Source organism: Pseudonaja textilis, chromosome 13 (assembly GCF_049901715.1).
Source record: "Pseudonaja textilis isolate UNSWEBS1 chromosome 13, rPseTex1.2, whole genome shotgun sequence".
NCBI lineage: Eukaryota > Metazoa > Chordata > Lepidosauria > Squamata > Elapidae > Pseudonaja > Pseudonaja textilis.
In genome coordinates, this window is record NC_142002.1 from 18,182,581 (window position 1) to 18,200,154 (window position 17,574).

The 17,574-nt window shown below is 45.4% G+C and overlaps 1 protein-coding gene across 1 annotated transcript in view; it reads right to left on the reverse strand.

Annotated features, from left to right (window-relative positions):
• The window catches only part of MAN2C1 (mannosidase alpha class 2C member 1), an 18,675-nt gene extending 1,138 nt beyond the window's left edge, over window positions 1-17,537 (reverse strand). The window contains exons 1-25 of the mRNA XM_026709613.2: window positions 17,242-17,537; window positions 15,480-15,605; window positions 14,883-15,006; window positions 14,548-14,618; window positions 14,034-14,211; window positions 12,841-13,030; window positions 12,208-12,314; window positions 11,672-11,782; window positions 10,241-10,333; window positions 9,424-9,540; window positions 9,164-9,259; window positions 8,872-9,017; window positions 8,414-8,537; window positions 7,833-7,954; window positions 7,632-7,717; window positions 6,614-6,784; window positions 6,373-6,455; window positions 5,143-5,237; window positions 4,945-5,049; window positions 4,125-4,281; window positions 3,808-3,951; window positions 2,929-3,038; window positions 2,560-2,639; window positions 1,830-1,978; window positions 28-131 (exon numbers count right to left, since the gene is read on the reverse strand). Coding sequence (XP_026565398.2) covers window positions 28-131; window positions 1,830-1,978; window positions 2,560-2,639; window positions 2,929-3,038; window positions 3,808-3,951; window positions 4,125-4,281; window positions 4,945-5,049; window positions 5,143-5,237; window positions 6,373-6,455; window positions 6,614-6,784; window positions 7,632-7,717; window positions 7,833-7,954; window positions 8,414-8,537; window positions 8,872-9,017; window positions 9,164-9,259; window positions 9,424-9,540; window positions 10,241-10,333; window positions 11,672-11,782; window positions 12,208-12,314; window positions 12,841-13,030; window positions 14,034-14,211; window positions 14,548-14,618; window positions 14,883-15,006; window positions 15,480-15,605; window positions 17,242-17,360 — 3,008 coding nt within the window. The 5' untranslated portion in view covers window positions 17,361-17,537. The remainder of the gene's footprint in view (window positions 1-27; window positions 132-1,829; window positions 1,979-2,559; window positions 2,640-2,928; window positions 3,039-3,807; window positions 3,952-4,124; window positions 4,282-4,944; window positions 5,050-5,142; window positions 5,238-6,372; window positions 6,456-6,613; window positions 6,785-7,631; window positions 7,718-7,832; window positions 7,955-8,413; window positions 8,538-8,871; window positions 9,018-9,163; window positions 9,260-9,423; window positions 9,541-10,240; window positions 10,334-11,671; window positions 11,783-12,207; window positions 12,315-12,840; window positions 13,031-14,033; window positions 14,212-14,547; window positions 14,619-14,882; window positions 15,007-15,479; window positions 15,606-17,241) is intronic.
• Between the last annotated feature and the right edge of the window lie 37 nt (window positions 17,538-17,574).

Genomic DNA, 17,574 nt, shown 5'->3' on the forward strand with positions numbered 1-17,574 from the left:
CCATTAAGACATCCCCTTCCCACTCACATGACCGCCTCTTGAATGGGGAAGCCCATCTGGAGCCAGGTGTCAACGGTGCTGCCGTAGGACTCGTAAAGTCGGACCACCAAGGCGTCTGGCCTATCCTCAGCCTGGGGAAAGAGACCAAGAAAGATCCCCTGGTTAGCTCAGCGTGATTCTTTCCTTCCGCGTAGCTACTCCTGCCCCGCTCTTGTGAGACGCCGCTAGGGACAGAGATGAAGCTCAGAGATGAAGCTCAGAGATGAAACTTCACCTAAGAGCACAGGATTCTCCCAAAGGCTCGCCAAAAGCAGAAGAAAGGACTGTCAAGCTAAGCTGGCTTCCAAGTTGAACATGTAAGCTCATCAAATCCCATTAGTTTTGTGATACATTTGAATGGTACGTGGGAACAACCTTGGGAAACAGGAGGAAGAAACACAGACTAGACCAAGGTTTGCAAACTTGATAGCTTTAAGACTGGTGGATTTCAACTCCCAGAATTCCTCCTCCTGTCATGTTAGCTCAGGAAGTCTGGGAGTTGAAGTCCACCAGTCTTAAACTTGCCAAGTTTGAAGACCCTTGTGATAGATGATAGATAGATAGAGAGAGAGAGTTGATAGGTGATAAGTGATAGATCAGGGGTCTTCCAACTTGGCAGGTTTAAGACTGGTGGACTTCAACTCCCAGAATTCCTCCTCCAGTCATGTTAGCTCAGGAATTCTGGGAGTTTGAAGTCCACAAGTCTTAAACTTGCCAAGTTTGAAGACCCTTGTGATAGATAGATAGAGAGAGAGAGAGAGAGAGAGTTGATAGGTGATAAGTGATAGATCAGGGGTCTTCCAACTTGACAGCTTTAAGACTGGTGGACTTCAACTCCCAGAATTCCTCCTCCAGTCATGTTAGCTCAGGAATTCTGGGAGTTGAAGTCCACCAGTCTTAAACTTGCCAAGTTTGAAGACCCTTGGACTAGACTATGATCAGGACAGTGTCAGGGGTCCAAATGCTAATAGGGCTTCCAAAGCTGATAGACAGCAGCAGCTGAGCCACAGAAGGAACTGGGGGAGAGGGAAGGGCCCACAAATGTCTCAGAAGGGGACCCTCCTGTTCTGACCTAGGCTTCCTCAACAGCACGAAACCGACTCAGCGGCCCGATAAAACCCCTTTTATTTCGTTTACAGTGAATTCCTCTCCAGCAAAGTCCTGGGCAACAGTCTTTCAAGATAGTTCACAGAATTACAGAACTTTATCAGACTTGGAGAGCTGCCAGGCCGATATCTTTCAGATGCCACACTGTAGCAGACGATACTTGGCAAGAATGCAGGAACAGATTTTCACCCCAATGAACGAATTGTCGCCTGCAAAACCCCACCTCCCTTTCGCTCTTCTTTTACCCGCTAGGGGAGGGGGCCATTCACTGTCACCTGTGGCTTTACTCCCAAGTCACTCCTTGTTCCTTAGATGTTCCCTTCTTCTGGCAGTTCTGTGCATGCACACACTGGGAACAGGCTCCAGCTGTTCTTCTGCCTCACTGATCTCTGACTCCGAAGGCAGCTGATAACTGTCGGACGGTCCTGGACCCATCTCTGCCTCCGATGCAGAGCCTTCCCCAGACTCCAGGACTGGCTCATGTTCCTCCCCAACCTCCTCACTGTACAAATCTGCTGCTAGATCTACTGGCGGGCCACATCACGTCCCTCATTTCTTGGATTGAAAAAGCAAGAGGGGAGAGAAGGCTTGCAAGGCAAATATCAACCTTGCGAGGCGGTCCAGACAGGAAGCATGCCCAGATGAATTGAGTTTAATGGTTGCATTTTTCTTTGGCCCCTTACCTGCTTTATTGTTTCAAGGACAACAGCTGGAGACTGGACAGAAAAGGCACTCCAGACTGGACACGGCCCAAGAGGAGCGCCTTCCAGGACATGAAGAGGAAAATTCAAGCTGTAGGCCTGCTGGATTACGCCAGCTTCTTGGAAAGAACCTGTGGATGACAAAGCTGTACAGTCAGGGCTGTTATTTAAAGTAGGCCACCATCACTTGGGAGGTATTGTTTCCCCTCTGGTCTTCCTAATGTCTTCCCATTCCTTCTGCCAATCTTCCCATTGGCCTAACATCTGTGCAAATGGTATGATTTAGGAAAAATAAAATTAGTAACCGATTTGCAGAAACTAATAATCCAGGGATGGGTGGGTGGGAGGGAGGGAGGAGGAAGAATGAATGAAGGAAGGAAGGAAGGAAGGAAGGAAGGAAGGAAGGGGATGGGGAGGGAGAGGAAAGGAAAGGAAGGGAAGGAGAGAGGGGAGGGAGGATAAATAGAGAAGGGAGAAAGAAAAGAGGGAGAAGAAAAAGAGGAGAGACGAAGGAAGGAGATAGGAGAGAGGGAAGAAGGGAGGAAAGGAGGAAGGGAGGAAGGATAAATAGATTGGGGAGGGAAGAGGGAGGAAGAAAAAGAAGCAGATGAGAGAGGAGAAAAAAAGAGATGTGAAGAACAGAAAGGAGGGAAGAGGAGGAGGAGGAGGAGAAGAGCAGTCTGCCAAGATCAGGTTCTCAGGTGTTGCTTACCCAGGTGAGGCATCACAGCATAGGTAAACTGGTGACTTCCAATATCTGCAGTAGCATCAGGGGACTTTGGAGCACGTAACCTTCATGAGAATCAAAATTTGTCTTATCCACTCATTCACACCACATGCTTTTGTTGTTAATGATCCAAATAGCCAACGTTGACGTGAATTATATCCTATCCTTCTAATGCATTAAATGCAACTTGAAGTTGCTAGGCCCCATGAAAACTCTACAAAATATCAACCAGTCGACAGGAACACAAAGACAAAAGTTTTTTAAAAATATATAACCCAAGAAGGCAAGGCCAAAGTCATCCCCCAAATCACTTCTGCCATAACCCAGGAATTCCTGCCATCCGCCAAAACTCACAGGGAGAGGCTCATCACATTGTCGTGGACTGAGCAGCCATATTTGCAGTCGTTCAACAAGGCAACCCCAAAGCCGTGCTCGGATAAGTCTAGCCATTTGTGAGTCCACACCTAAATAAAAAAAAAGCAAAAGGAAAACCCAAGTTGAATTCAAGACAAACATCATCTAGGCCTTGGAGTGGCTATTCGGTTGGCAGGATCCATTCATGTTCATGAAAACTGGTGTGGTGATCAACGAGGCATGCCGCAAACTTATTTCGGGCTTGAGTTGTGTGGGAAAACCCTGAAGAACTGAGGAAATCCGGAAATCCAGGCAGCTCAAATGAATGAATATAAAGGTTTTATCACAAGCTTAAGCTCTCTACAAGAATCTGAACTACTAACAGTCAAGGGAAATTAGTGGGAGATAAGAAGTCAGTTGAATTCAAGGCGGGCTAGATTTAGGTCTCTTGCGGGTGTGAAGGGACTCAAGACTTAATGACACGTTTGACCCCTTCCTCAGACTCAGTCTGGTCTGTGAGATGGAGGTGTGGTCCAAAAATTCAAGATGGTGGCCACCTTGTAGCCACTGAAGAAAGAGAGAGCAAAAACTCAAGATGGCGACCACACTGAAGCCATTGACGAGCCGAATGTAAAAAAACAAACAGAAATTCAAGATGGCGGCCACCATGGAAGCATCGAAGAGCTGTATGTAAAAAAATGACAAGCAGAAATTCAAAATGGTAGCCCCCATGGAGCCACTGAAGAGTTATATGTAAAAAGACAAGCGGAAATTCAAGATGGCGGCCCCCATGGAGCCATTGAAGAGCCGAACATCAAAACCACAAGCAGGATTTTGATCACTCCATCGTAGGAACACCAGTTAGGAGAAGAACCTCACCTCAAACCGGGCCCAATCCCAGGACGTGTTCCAATGCGTCGGTCTCTGCAAGTGGCCAAACTGGATCTCGTAAGTGGCGTTCGGGCTCCGAACCTTGGCTGGAAATTCCACCTTGAGGAACTTGTGAGCTTCGTTCCAGTCAACCTGGAATGCAAGCAAGCAATTAAAAAAAAGAAGAAGAAGAAGCAATTTTTTTTTTTCCCATTGGCAGCTCTAATGAAGAAAGGGAGATCTGCAGATCGGAAGAAGAAAGACAAAGTCGAATTTTACCCGGCTGGTCAACATTTCTACGGGGAAAAGAAAAAAGAAACTCAAACCTGAGTCTGGAAGGAGATGTAAGGACTCCCTGCATCCAGGATGACCTCTTGGGTTAGGATGCTGCTCTTGCTGAGCTGCAGGGAGAAGCTCACACTGCCCCGCAGGCCGCCCGGGGTGGAAATTTCCAGGGGTTTTAGGAGATGAGTGATGGGCTTCCTGGAAGAAAAAAAAAAAGAATGGCTAGAAAATTGCTGCCTCAAAATTAGAGGTTACAGGCAGGGGTGGGATTCAAAAACCCCAACAACCAGTTCTCTACCCGGTTGCTGGGTGGGTGTGGCCATGGTGGGCGTGGCCTAGTGGGACTTCCGGGAGGGGCGTTTTTCATCTCCCCCAGATTCCGGAGGCTTCCCTCGGGCCTCTGGGAGGGCGAAAATGGCCTTCCACGGGCTCCGGAGGCCCTCCGGAAGCCAGAAATAGGCCCATTTCTGGGCTTCTGGAAGTTATAACAGTCCTTAAAAATGGACTTAGGATCCAGATTGGAAGTTCCAAAGGCTGAGCTGTTCCCCCCCCCCCGCCCCCGCGGTCATGTGATTGTATTTTGGGCCACCTAGCAACTGCCCTGCATTTACAGCTGTTTGCAGCATTTGGTAGCCACATGACAGCAACTGACAGATGTTTTTTCCCGCCGGAAACTGCCATTTACTTCGTTTCCAGCAAAAAAACGTCCTTCAGGTTTGCGTCCCAACCAGCAGTGTTTAGTTTGTGACCATTTATGGCTGCCAAAGAAACATCACATCATTGGGCCAGTCAGTCGTGAAGGGAACCTTGACACATTGGGCCAGTCAGTCGCTACTCGGAACCTTGACACATGCGCCTTACCTGGTCTCCAGGTGATAATCCATCACATCCCAGGCATCCCAATACAGAGGGACATCATCAAAGATCACGAACTGGTTGGCCTGGCAACCCTCCGGAACAGCCTCTCTGCAACGAGAAGTCCAACCCCGAGGGGTCAAAGGAGAACCTCCCTGTTTGCAGAGCTTCGTACGGAGATCGTGTAGTTACAGGAAGACGTACCTTTTGGGGTGTAGTAAAGAAAGAGACACCATCCGTCCCAAAGGATCGAGGCAGGCCTGGATGATACCATTTGCCAACATCACAGAACCATCTGCCTGGAGTAAAAACAAGGGACGGTTCTCTATGGGTCAAGTTTCCCAGATCCACCAGACAGGAAATGCGACCAGGTGAGCTATTTCGACTTTATGGCAAAGCTACATTAGCAGAATCTTGCAGGACTGAAATTACCTGCCATCTCCATTACGATCAAGAAATTAGGGAGAGTCCCTTCTGAACCTTTTTCTCCGTGTATTATGTAGCTTTCGGATATGCCTTCTCTTATCCGACCGTTCTCTAAAGCTACTGGTACATTAACTGAACGCTGCAGATCTGATGGTGCAAATCTCCCGCCATCTGTTTTACAGCCTGAGAAGCTAGGGAGGGTGCCTTCTGAGATTCTTTCTCTACCCATTATGCAGTTCTGGGCTGTGCCCTCTTTTATCGGATTGTTCTCTTCATGGGAATCAAAATTTGTCTTATCCACTCATTCACACCACATGCTTTTGTGGTTAATGATACAAATAGCCAACATTGACGTGAATTATATCCTATCCTTCTAATGCATTAAATGCAACTTGAAGTTGCTAGGCCCCCATGAAAACTCTACAAAATATCAACCAGTCGACAAGAACACAAAGACAAAAGTTTTTAAAAAATCTATAACCCAAGAAGGCAAGGCCAAAGTCATCCCTCAAATCATTTCTGCCATAACCCAGGAATTCCTACCGTCCGCCAAAACTCACAGGGAGAGACTCATCACATTGTCGTGGACTGAGCAGCCATATTTGCAGTCGTTCAACAAGGCAACCCCAACTGAACGTTGCAAATCCAACAGTACAATTCTCCCAACGTCTCATTGAAAACCCCACAAAAACTAGGAAGGATCCTTTCTAAGCCTCTTTCTCCACCCATAATGCAGCTGGGGGCTGTGTTGTCCCTTATCTGATCCTTATCTGATCCTTATCTGATCCTTATCTGATCCTTATCTGATCCCTGGGCAGTTTTGTGACCTGTTTCCCAAGGTATTTCTCACATACCCTCACAGCCTATTATCACCATCTTTAAAAACAGTGGTAACGTAGACTGAGATAACTCAAAAGGCAGTCGTTCTCTGGCTTTCGTACAGGTAGTCCTCACCTATCAGCCATTCAAAGTTACAACAGACCCTCAAAAAGGTTCACACAAGCTCACCTCTTTGTTGACGGTCACAGGATGTGGAGGAGAGATTGATTCTTGAACAGCACAGAAGCCCAGGCTGGGAACTGTCACCAAAGCTGGTTTTCAAAGGCACAGAAGGAGACAGAGAAATTAGATATTTTGAGAACTGGTTCCCAATCAATCTAAAGAAAAGTACATTTTTTTAAGGTGCCCGAGACATTGCGGGTAGGGACTCTTGCTGTGAACAAGCCTAACATTGAAGCAGGGTTGGCACCTAAAGTCTCCGATCCTTGTGGTCCAGTTCTGGAAACGACTTCGGTTCTTTCCCATGGCAAAGTGTTGACAACCAGGACGGTATCGCTGCTCTTGTCCTTGCTGGCTAACATTTGTGTGCACAATGAATGGGTGGCCTCTTTTAGAAGCTGGGCTCCAGAACTGCAGATTTCTTGAAGGAAAGAGAGAAAGGACTCCCGTCAAAGGAGTGCCCACATTCAGAATGAGTTTTGGCAATGATGTATATTAGCAAAGGAAACTGGAGCCTTAGCGTATGCTGCAGAAGAGTTTAAATCGGAGTTATAAATCTACGCCTCTTTCGTAGCTCTCGCATAGACCTTATCTGCCCTGTTACCCAGGATCTCACAATCTAGTTATCAAGGTTCTACCAAAAGGAAGAACGCTACCTTCTGCTGAGCAGAACCATGGAGGCAGATAACCACCATGGTTGTCCATCAGGACTGGCACTAAATCCCCAGAACGTCAAAACTGATCCTGGCATTTTGAGTCACAGTGTCAGGGTTCCGAGGGACGCCCTAATTAATTCACGAGCCTCGAGCCAAGTTTCAAAAGAAATCCAATTATTTATTAGGAGCAACATGTCGGCATTTCTCCCAAGTGCAGTCGGCTGTGCCCTATGTAATTTACCGCCCACCTATGACCTTGTTTCCCCACCTCCTCCCAGGGTGCGTCATAAATCACATTCTCCAACTAAGCACTTTTGCCAGTTGTAGAAAACACGCCTCTCTGGCTGGACTTGGTAACTTGAGGCACAATCTGGAGAAAGGTATGCATGGAATGTGCTTCTGGTCATAGCAACGAACTACTCCATCAGATATCCCTCCCGCCTTTCTTATGGCAACTCGAGAGCAAGACAGGAATGCTTTACGAGTTGACGCACAGTCTGCCTCTCCCAAACTAAGCCAAGCAGCACAGCCTTAGGACTGTAATGGCCATTTATGGTCCCTGAGCTTTGGCAGGGAAACAAAACCAATTCTCAAGGCTGGGTTCCTTCTCACCTGAGTAGTACCGCATGGCATCCTCTACTACAAGCTGGATACAACTGCCTGGTAAGACATCGTGGAACTGGTTCAAGAGCAGCAGCCTGCAGCCAAAAAAAGAGAGGAGTGGTCTACTTGGCTATTAGAAGAACCAGTCCTAATTCCACAAGCATTCTATATTCTACAAAAGACCAAAATTTTGCATTTTGAAGTTTATACCTCCAAAGGTGCTGAAGCCGAGCGGAAGGATACTGGAAGGAACGTTTCTGCACCAGAGCCAAACTACTCAGGATCTCGACATCATGGAGTAAACGCTCACATTCCCTGTTTCCCTTTTTAATCTGAATCCAGGGGGAAAATAGGATTTTGTACAAAATGTCCAGCGATTTAGAAATAAAAATGAAAAAAAGAGGCATTAGGGAAGGAAAGTAGGTTAGAAATCCTACTGCACATTGACAAAAGTCACCATCAGTCAATTGCAAAAGGCAGCTCACTTGGGAGGGAATTGACAAAAGTCACCACCAGTCAATTGCAAAAGGCAGCTTCCCTCAGAACAGCTTACATCCTGCAACCATTCCTTTAACGCCATCAAACAGCACCTGTCTATCACAGGTCTTTGAGAAGGACTTGACAGGCGCATAAAAACGCCAAAACCAGTCTAACCCTCTGACTAATTGTGTGATGAACCATAATATTAATAGACACATTCAGGATGTATCATTTTGAATCCTGGAGCCTGCAGTGAAGCATTAACAGGAATTTCTAAAAAAAACTTCCTATGAAGTCTTGTGTTCTCTCACCTGCCCGTGAGTTGTGTAGGTACCATTATGCAGTTCCAAAAACAGCTCTCCAACCCAAGTACAGAACTGAGCCTTTTCCTTCTCCAGGGCAGAGAAAAATTGATCTGGGACAGACATTTGGACCCTGCGTGAAAGAAAATCACCACGGCAGAAAATACCCAACCGTGACAAACTTGGTCTTGCATTCTTGCATTCATTTAAGGAGCTTATAAGCTCTCTAAGGCATATTTTCTCAACTTTAAGATGGACTTCAACTCCCAGAATTCCCCACCCAGCATGGGTTAAGGTTGAGAAGCAGTGCTCTACGGCAGGAACCTCTCCGCGTTTGAAGTCCACAAGCCTTAAAAGTTGCCAAGCTTGGTGATCCCTGTTCTAAGGCATGAGTAACCAAGTGCAGAATTGTATTTTCTTGGCTTTGTTTCTGGTTTGTTTCTAGAGTTTAGCCAAGTGGAACCAACCTGGGTAGGCCATCTGTATCCTTCATTCTCTGTAGCCTGTCCAGCATCTTCTGTGTGGGGCCCCCTCCCCCATCTCCAAACCCAAACAGAGCGACACTGTGATTCACACGGCCCTTGTCCTTATTATTCTTCACCGTTCTCAACATCTAGGAGAGAGGGATCGTAAGGATGAGGGCAGATCTCCCCTTCACCCGATATTTTGACATTTCCTACCTTCAAAGAAAGCGGTAATTCACTGGGCCTGTTTCTTCCGCTGTGAAGACGGAAAATCGATTTTCCTGGGTTTACTCACCTCATCCACATGACCGGACAATCCATAGGAATCTGCAGGAGGGAAGTGAACCAAAACTTGGGATCCATCCACGCCTTCCCAGAAAAAGGTGTTGTGCTGTGAGAGAAGATCATAGCAAAAGGTCAATAAACAGCCTAGCCCTCAAAGAGTTTAATGGGATTTGTCCTGAAATAAATACTGGACTAATATCAAGGCAAGACCTACCACTGATCAGCAGGTCCCGGCATCCAGGTTTATGTGAATTAAAACGTAAATCTTACCGGGAAAGTGTTCACCAGATTCCAACTCAGCTTCTGAGTTAAGAAACGACGTATCCCACAGCCACGCATGATTTGTGGCAGTTGTGCTGAATAGCCAAATGTGTCAGGCAGCCAGAACTGGTTTGGGGAAGGCAAAAAAATTGACATTGTCTGCGAAGCGCTGGCAGTTAATCTATAGAATAAGCTGAGAATAAAATGTGAATCGTAGGAAAAACAGGATTCACTGCAGAATTGACATTCGGCAGTGCAGAATGATGAGGAAATTCAGTTTAGCTTATATAATTATGGAGAGAGATAGTAGGAGTTAAGGCCTTAGGCTAGAAACCCAAAGAGGTGAGTTCCAGTCCTGCCTTAGGCATGAAGCCAGCTGGATGACCTTGGGCCAGTCACTCTCTGTCAGCCCTAGGAATAAGGCAATGGCAAACCACTTTTGAAAAAAAACCTTGCCAAGAAAACTCAGGGACTTATCCAGACAGTCACTAAGAATCTAAACAAAAAATTGTATATAATTATGGAAAAGCGTGATGCTTTGGTCTGTCCTACCAAAGAGCGTAGGGTGAATTTAAATATCCTTCAATCTCCAGCTTGCCAATTTAGTTCACTGGTTGCTACAGGATTTATGCAGAGGGTGAGCTGAATCCCCTGGGACCAGGCATCGTAGTTCTTTACGGTCCCTACTGCTATCCACAACGTTTTAAGTTAATGGACAGCACTGGTTCTGATTTGGGATTTGAGGCTACAGAAATTCCACCAGGAGCGAAGAGAATTAGGGAAACACAAGGAAGTCAGGAAAGAAGGAGTATACATAGATATGCACCTCTAAGCACAGCTTCCCAAATTCCTGCTGGAAGAAACGCTGTCCTTGCAGGAACTGACGAACCATGGATTCTCCACTCAGAAGGTTTCCATCCTGGGAGGGAATAAAACACCAGGAGTGGGGTGGGGTGGGGAACGATGGTCCTTTTACAATCTGGGAAGGCTCAGGAATTCTGGGAGTTGAAGTTCACAGACCATAAAAGGGGCAGAAGTTCCCCATTGCTCTTCTAGACCGAGAACTAAATCCCCACATCAGCAGCAAACCTCAGCTCACCAATGACCTTCCACCCAATGTTGCTACAACTAGCATTAGCCTAAACCTGCCATTTGTGGTTCTTGAGATCTTGAATATCGCAAGGGTTTGGCAATATCACTCTTCTATGTTTTATAGAACCCGCTTTCTTTCCATATCTGACCTCACATGCTGCATCCGGGCTAAAGAACAGACAAGGCCGAAGAACAGCTGGGGGAGGCAAGGAGGGATGGCCATAAAAGCAGGCCGGTCCAAATTGTGTCCAGGTTATTCTGACTGTGCTGTGACGGCAGGATTTCATGTGTCCCTTTCTTCAGCATAGTCATAATTTCAAGCCGTCGCTGAATGAGAAGTCAGTAAGGAAGGACCATCCGTAATGCGGCCTTACATAATGCAGCCATGGTGGCGCAGTGGTTAGAGTGCAGTACTGCAGGCTACTTCTGCTGACTGCTGGCTGCCTGCAATTTGGCAGTTCGATCCTCACCAGGCTCAAGGTTGGGTCAGTCTTCCATCCTTCCAAGGTGGGTAAAATGAGGAGCCAGATTGTTGGGGGCAAGAGGATGACTCTCTAAACCATTTAGAGAAGGCTGGAAAGGACTATAAAGCGGTATATAAGTCTAAGGGCTATTGCTATTCCTTCCTTCCTTCTTTCCTTTCCTTTCCTTTCCTTTCCTTTCCTTCCTTCTTTCCTTCCTTCCATAACTCTGCCCACTGCCAGGAGTTCAACCCTGACTGGTTCAGGGCTGACTCAGCTTTCCATCCTTCCGAGGTCGGTAAAATGAGGAGCCAGATTGTTGGGGGTGAGAGGATGACTCTGTAAACCACTTAGAGAGGGCTGTAAAAGCCCTGTGAAGTGGTATATAAGCCTAAGTGCCATTGCTGTAGCCCTTCCTTCCTTCCTTCCTTCCTTCCTTCCTTCCTTCCTTCCTTCCTTCCTTCCTTCCTTCCCTCCCTCCCTCCCTCTGGTTAGAATGCATTATTGTAGGCTAGGCTAATTATGCCCACAGTCAGGAGTTCAATTCTGACCGACTCAAGGTTGACTCAGCCTTCCATCCTTCTGAGGTCGGTAAAATGAGGACCCATATTATTGTTGGGGGCAACATGCTGACTCTGTAAACCGCTTAGAGAGGGCTGTGAAGCCATGTAAAGCGGTAGATAAGTCTAAGTGCTATTGCTTACCATTTCCACCCAGGTTCCCCCGACCGGTATGAAGCGTCCTCTTCTTGCGAATTCTTGAATTGTAGCATACAAACCAGGGTAATAGGTCTTCACCCATTCAAACTGCTGGGCCTGCAGATGAAAAAAGCAATAGAAACGTCATATACATGATGTCTTTTCACCCTAGCTGCAGTTTACACACCAAAAAGTGGCTAGTTCGTATAGTTTTTCGTTGATCTATACCTGGGATCTTTAAACTTGGCAACTTGAAGACTTATGGACTTCAATTCCTAGAATTCCTCAGCTGTTTTAAAGTTGCCACAACTTTTAAAGTTGCCAAGTTTAGAGTCCCCTGATCTAAGAAAGCAAATTAGAAGATTATAGGGGATTTAAAACATGGTTACGTGTTTCACTGAATAAACCACACGCATATTCTCAGCCAAAACCCAAGCCCACAATAATAGGATTCATACCCAATCCAAACCCAAAAGAAACCACATTACGGTTCACATGCATGAACACATTTAAAAATGGGCACATATATATACATCAATTACCTGCGAACAGACAAATTTGAAGTCTGGATTCTTCTCCATCAGGCGTATGACAGTTACCCAACTGCGGGCACATTTACGGACCGTCTCTTCGTAAGGCCACAACCAAGCTAAGATGACAATTGCAGGCAAAACGGTTCACAAGGACATTTGCTTCACTTTTATAGAAGATTGCTCTGGGCTGATCTATGACCATAATAAAGTTTTTTATTGATTGACAAGAAGATGGCTTTTAATTTAATTTAATTTAATTTTTAGTTCATAGTTGCTTTAGCCATGTGTAGGATTGCGCAATGCCTGGAAATCATTCTTAGGAATCAAGTTAAGTGCTTTGCAATGCATACACACACACACACACACACACATCCATAGTCCTCAACTTACAATAGTTCATTTAGCGACCGTTCAAAGTTACAACAGCACTGAAGAAAGTGACCTATGGTCGTTTTTCATACTGACCTTTGTGGAAAATGGTTGTAAGTCACTTTTTTCAGTGCCATATAAGATTGAACAGTCACTAAGCAAACTGTTCTAAGTTGAGGACTACCTGTATTAGAAGACCTGGTAGAAGCGCTCCCATCCTTCTGGGAGATCTTTCCTAGACTGGAATATATATACCCCGCGCACGGTTCCTACCAGTATCAATGTGGCAGTGGCCCATTGCATGGATGATGTGCTGGCTGTCTCCGTTTTTCTGGCAGAAAACAGAGCGGGCCATTTCCCGCACCGCAGGGAAGGTTGCCGGGTTGTTGATGTCACACAGGTTCACCATCTGGTTCGCTGCGTAAAGCGCTTGGAAGCTCCGCTGGTTTTCCTCTCCGAGGAGCTAAGCAGGAAAGGAAATATACATTTTACGCTGGCTCAAATCAACCTCAAGGAATAAGAGTGTACCTGGAACTCAAATTCCAAAATCTAAACAGTGGCGGGGCTTTAACAAATCCTGTTTGGAGCACTCTGCAAATGAATTCTTCACTGAGTCAACAATGCATTGTTATGAATTAGAATCAAAGAGATTTGCATCCAGGGTGGCGCAGTGGTTAGAGTGCAGTATTGAAGGCTACTTCTGCCGACTGCTGGCTGCCTGAAATTTGGCAGTTTGAATCCCACCAGGCTCAAGGTTGACTCAGCCTTCCATCCTTCTGAGGTGGGTAAAATGAGGACCCAGATTGTTGGGGGCAAGAGGCTGGCTCTGTAAACCACTTAGAGAAGGCTGTGAAGCACTGTAAAGCGGTATATAAGTTTACGTCAAGGGTCTTCAAACCTGACAAGTTTAAGACTGGTGGATTGTAGGCCAGACAAGGAACAATGGATGGAAACTGAACAAGGAGAGATTTAACCTGGAAATAAGGAGAAACTTTCTGACAGTGAGAACAGTCCACTCATGGAACAGAAGTTGCCCTTGGAAGTTGTGGGAGAGCCATCACTTGAGACTTTCAAGGAGAGATTGGACTGCCATTTGTCAGAAATGGTGTAGGGTCTCCTGCTTGGGCTGGGGGTTGGACTAGATGACCTACAAGGTCCCTTCCAACTCTGATTATCTGTTATCTGTTATCTGAATTCCTCCTCCAGTCATGTAAGCTCAGGAATTCTGGGAGTTGAAGTCCACCAGTCTTACAGCTATCAAGTTGGAAGACCCCTGGGTTAAGTGCTATTGCTATCCATGCAGACCTACAAGGATAGCCATATCGTAACTGCAGGCAGTCCTTGACTTATGACTGTTTGTTTGGTGACTGTTCAAAATTACGATGGCACTGAACAAAGGGAACGAGAAGACAGCTGAGACAGGACCTTACACATACATTAAAATGGCAAAAAATGAGACATCCCACCTTGGCCATGTCCAAGAGGATTTCAAAGTCCACCAGAAGCTCATGGACATCCCGGTTGTAAACCACCAACTCTGCTCTATTCAAGGAGAACGTTTTGTCCGGATCCGGGGGTGCGATCATGCTGCCCTTCCCTGCTCCGAAGAGACCATTGCAGGCAACTTCCAGATAGAGGGTCAAGCTGCAGAAGGGAAATAGGTGCGTGATACTTTTCTGTTTTATAATCCACGGGCCTGGATTAGGTTCCCAGTGACTACCCTGACACTGCAAAATTTTCCACCCCAAATCATCTGTCCATCACCCTGGCAAATAATTTTCCTTTCCATTAGAATTTTGACAACTTGCATTGTTTTATGTTAGCTGATTTATGAATTGCAGGCTATATGCATTTTTCAACACCTGGCATTTCCAGGAAAGGATGGTTATCCCAAGTCAAAATACTGACAGGTTCATCTCAACTGAATTGCTAGAGCAGTACAGTATTATTTCCGTAATGCAGCCCAAAAGACTGGCTCACCCATGAGGTTCGGTCTCCTTTAGACTGTCTGTCAGCATGTAACTGGTCTTCTCACCTTCTCGCGTCAAACTCTGATAATGCAAAAAATATATAGTTGGACGGGGGGTGGGATAGGAAGACTGCATTGCCAATAAAGGTGGTGCTCAAATTATTACGTCCATCACATACTTTTATAAAGTAAATTATTTCTCTCCAGCATTTTCCCCAAAGACTAACATTCTATTTATCATGTACTTGCCTTTTTAGTATGGGGTGATTTTTTTTTGTTTACGTGAAAAGCAAACGAATCTGAAAGATGATCCAGTGATGGTGACAATTTTATGACCGTCACTTACCTGAATGGGCTGAGCATCCCTCCAAATCATTCCTTCTCCATCGCTTTCCCAAAGAAGATGCACTTCCTTTCCGGTCCATTTCTTGGGAATGCTGAGTTCTACTTTAAACCAGCAGGTGTGCCACCTTAGAAAAGTGACACTGAAACTGTCAGGAGGCCACAAATTCCATTAACTAAAAAGTACAGGAGTACCCTTTAAACATTGGCAACCTGAAGCCTTATTTTTACAAATAACTTCCATCTATTTTCCCAGCAACATGGATTGAGCTGAGAGAGATCCAAAATTCACTCAGCTGGCTTCCATAGCTAAAGTGGGACTTGAACTCATGATCTCCTTTCTATCCTGGAGCCTTAACCACTAGGCAAAAGTGGTTCTAAACCAGGGGTGTCAAACTCATGGCCCGAGGGCTGGTTGCATCACGTGCTGGCCACGCCCATCGCTGTTTTAGCGAAGGGGAAAAAAGTTGCAATACATCACGTAACGACAATGTGTCATTGCACGTTTGACACCTCTGTTCTAAACTAAAGCACAAACCCTTCATTTTGTTCCCTTAGGAAATGAGATGGGAAATTCAACTCTGAATAAGGAAATACTTACGTCTGTCCAAAACTATCTCCAACTTTAATAGGGCTGAATTCTTCTCTGATAGCTTCACTGTATGGAATTCGTTTAGAAGTTTCAAAGTAAGACAGAGAGGCCAATGCGCATGTGTCACCAAACAGTCTGGTAAAAGACACACAATGTTTTATGTCTTTGAAACAGCACGCCAAAGGATAATACATTCTCAGAGACAACCACTATATATTCTCAGAGACAACATACTCCTCCTTGATAAACTTGTCATGCTCTTCCAGGGTAGCACCCCAGTTTTTCAACCTGGCATGACTTAAATCTGCACATGCCTTTTTAAGACTAGATTCATGAAGTGAAGATATTGATCCACAACTGCAACTTTTCCCAAACAAGTGTTAAAATGGGTTGAATTCCAACCTTTATAATCCACTAGTGACAGGGGAAACTTCTATAAATTAATTAAAATGGGATTGAATAGTTTCTGGGTAAGTTGGGCAAAGGTTAGTGTTGTGTTGTGAATTTCAACAATTCAGTTAGTCATCAATGGTTAAAATTAACCACTGATTAGCAGACAATGCAAATTCCTTGGTCTTTATAATGCTTGATCAGTTGCTTTTAAAAGTATTTAAGGATTTTTCTCTCCTTCCTTCCATCTTTTTCGGCTTTTTGTCCTTTGAGAATAAGCAATAGATTAAAATTAGTGTTTTCAAACTTGGAAACTTTAAGATAAGTGGATTTCAACTACCAGAATTCCTCAGCCAACATGGGGAATTTTGGCAGGATGTCTACACAGCTCAGTGTTAGTAAGGTTGAAAAACACCACTGTAGAGCATGAAAGGCGCTACTACGGCACACATTAAAATTGCCAAATTTGAAAAACGCTGCTTTATATGTCGCCTGAACAACAAAAATCTTCGAGTGTTGCTTTCCATAGGCAGCAACTAATTAAAATTTTCAACTAAATTGCTGCAGTTAAAACTCTTTGCAAAGGGAGACAAGCAAATAAAGGTTGCTCCCAGCCAACATCTTCCTTCTAATTCAATGCAGATGATTCAATGCAGATGATTCAATGCAGATGATTCAAGTGGTTCAAAGCCAGCACCTTTGTGGCCCAAGATCTAAAATCACCTTTAATTAAAAATAAACAAAAGTCAGCCACAGAGGACAACTCAACCTTTTGCAACCACACTGGGGCTTCTGTGCTTCTTCTTAATTGTAAAACACAGAGAGTTCAATTAAATCCTGGATTTGCCCTTCTGCTTAAACCTTTAAATTTGACTCATTTTCCTCCTTTTTTCTTTGAAACAAAACAATCGCAGCGTTTTGGTAACAGTAGAGGCAGACCTCGAGGTACATCCACAATTGCGCCCCAAATTTATGCTGCTAAGTGAAACATTTGTTCAGTGAATTTTGCCCCAATTTACAACTTTTCTTGCCACAGTTAAGCGAATCATTGCATTTGTTAAGTTAGTCACACAGTTGTTAAGTGAATCTGGCTCCCCCATTGATTTTGCTTGGCAAAAGGTCGCAAAAGCGGATCACGTAACCCTGGGATACTGCAACCGTCATACAGATAACAGCTAATCAGAGTTGGAAGGGACCTTGTAGGTCATCTAGTCTAACCAAATGTGAACCAGTTGCCAAGGCCGTGTGAAAAACGATCATAAGTCCCTTTGTTCAGTGCCAACTTCAAACGGTCACTAAAGGAACCGTTGTAAATCGAGGACTACCTGTACTTGGGGAAAAGATGGGGAAGGATTTAGCAGACGGACCAGCCCCAACCCACCTTCCCCGGAGGTTGCAATCCACAAAATAATCCTGCGAAATAAACTTCTCCACCCGTTCGAGGGTCGTGCGCCGGTGCTTCAGCACCGGGGACTTTAAATCGGGTCCCGCTCCTGCCATGCCTTCTTCAGCACCAAAGTTGGTCCTTGTGGTCCTGCTTCCAAATCCTTCCGTCCGACCCTCAGAGGGAGTTACAAAGATTCCGCCCCTTGCAGCAGTGCAAGAGGCCGGAAAGACGACGCATGCTCAGAGGAAAGACAGGGTCCCAGCCTCTTAGTCGGCGAAGTTGCCCCTAGCGGCCAAGGAAAGGGCGCAACTCTCGCGAGATCCGAAC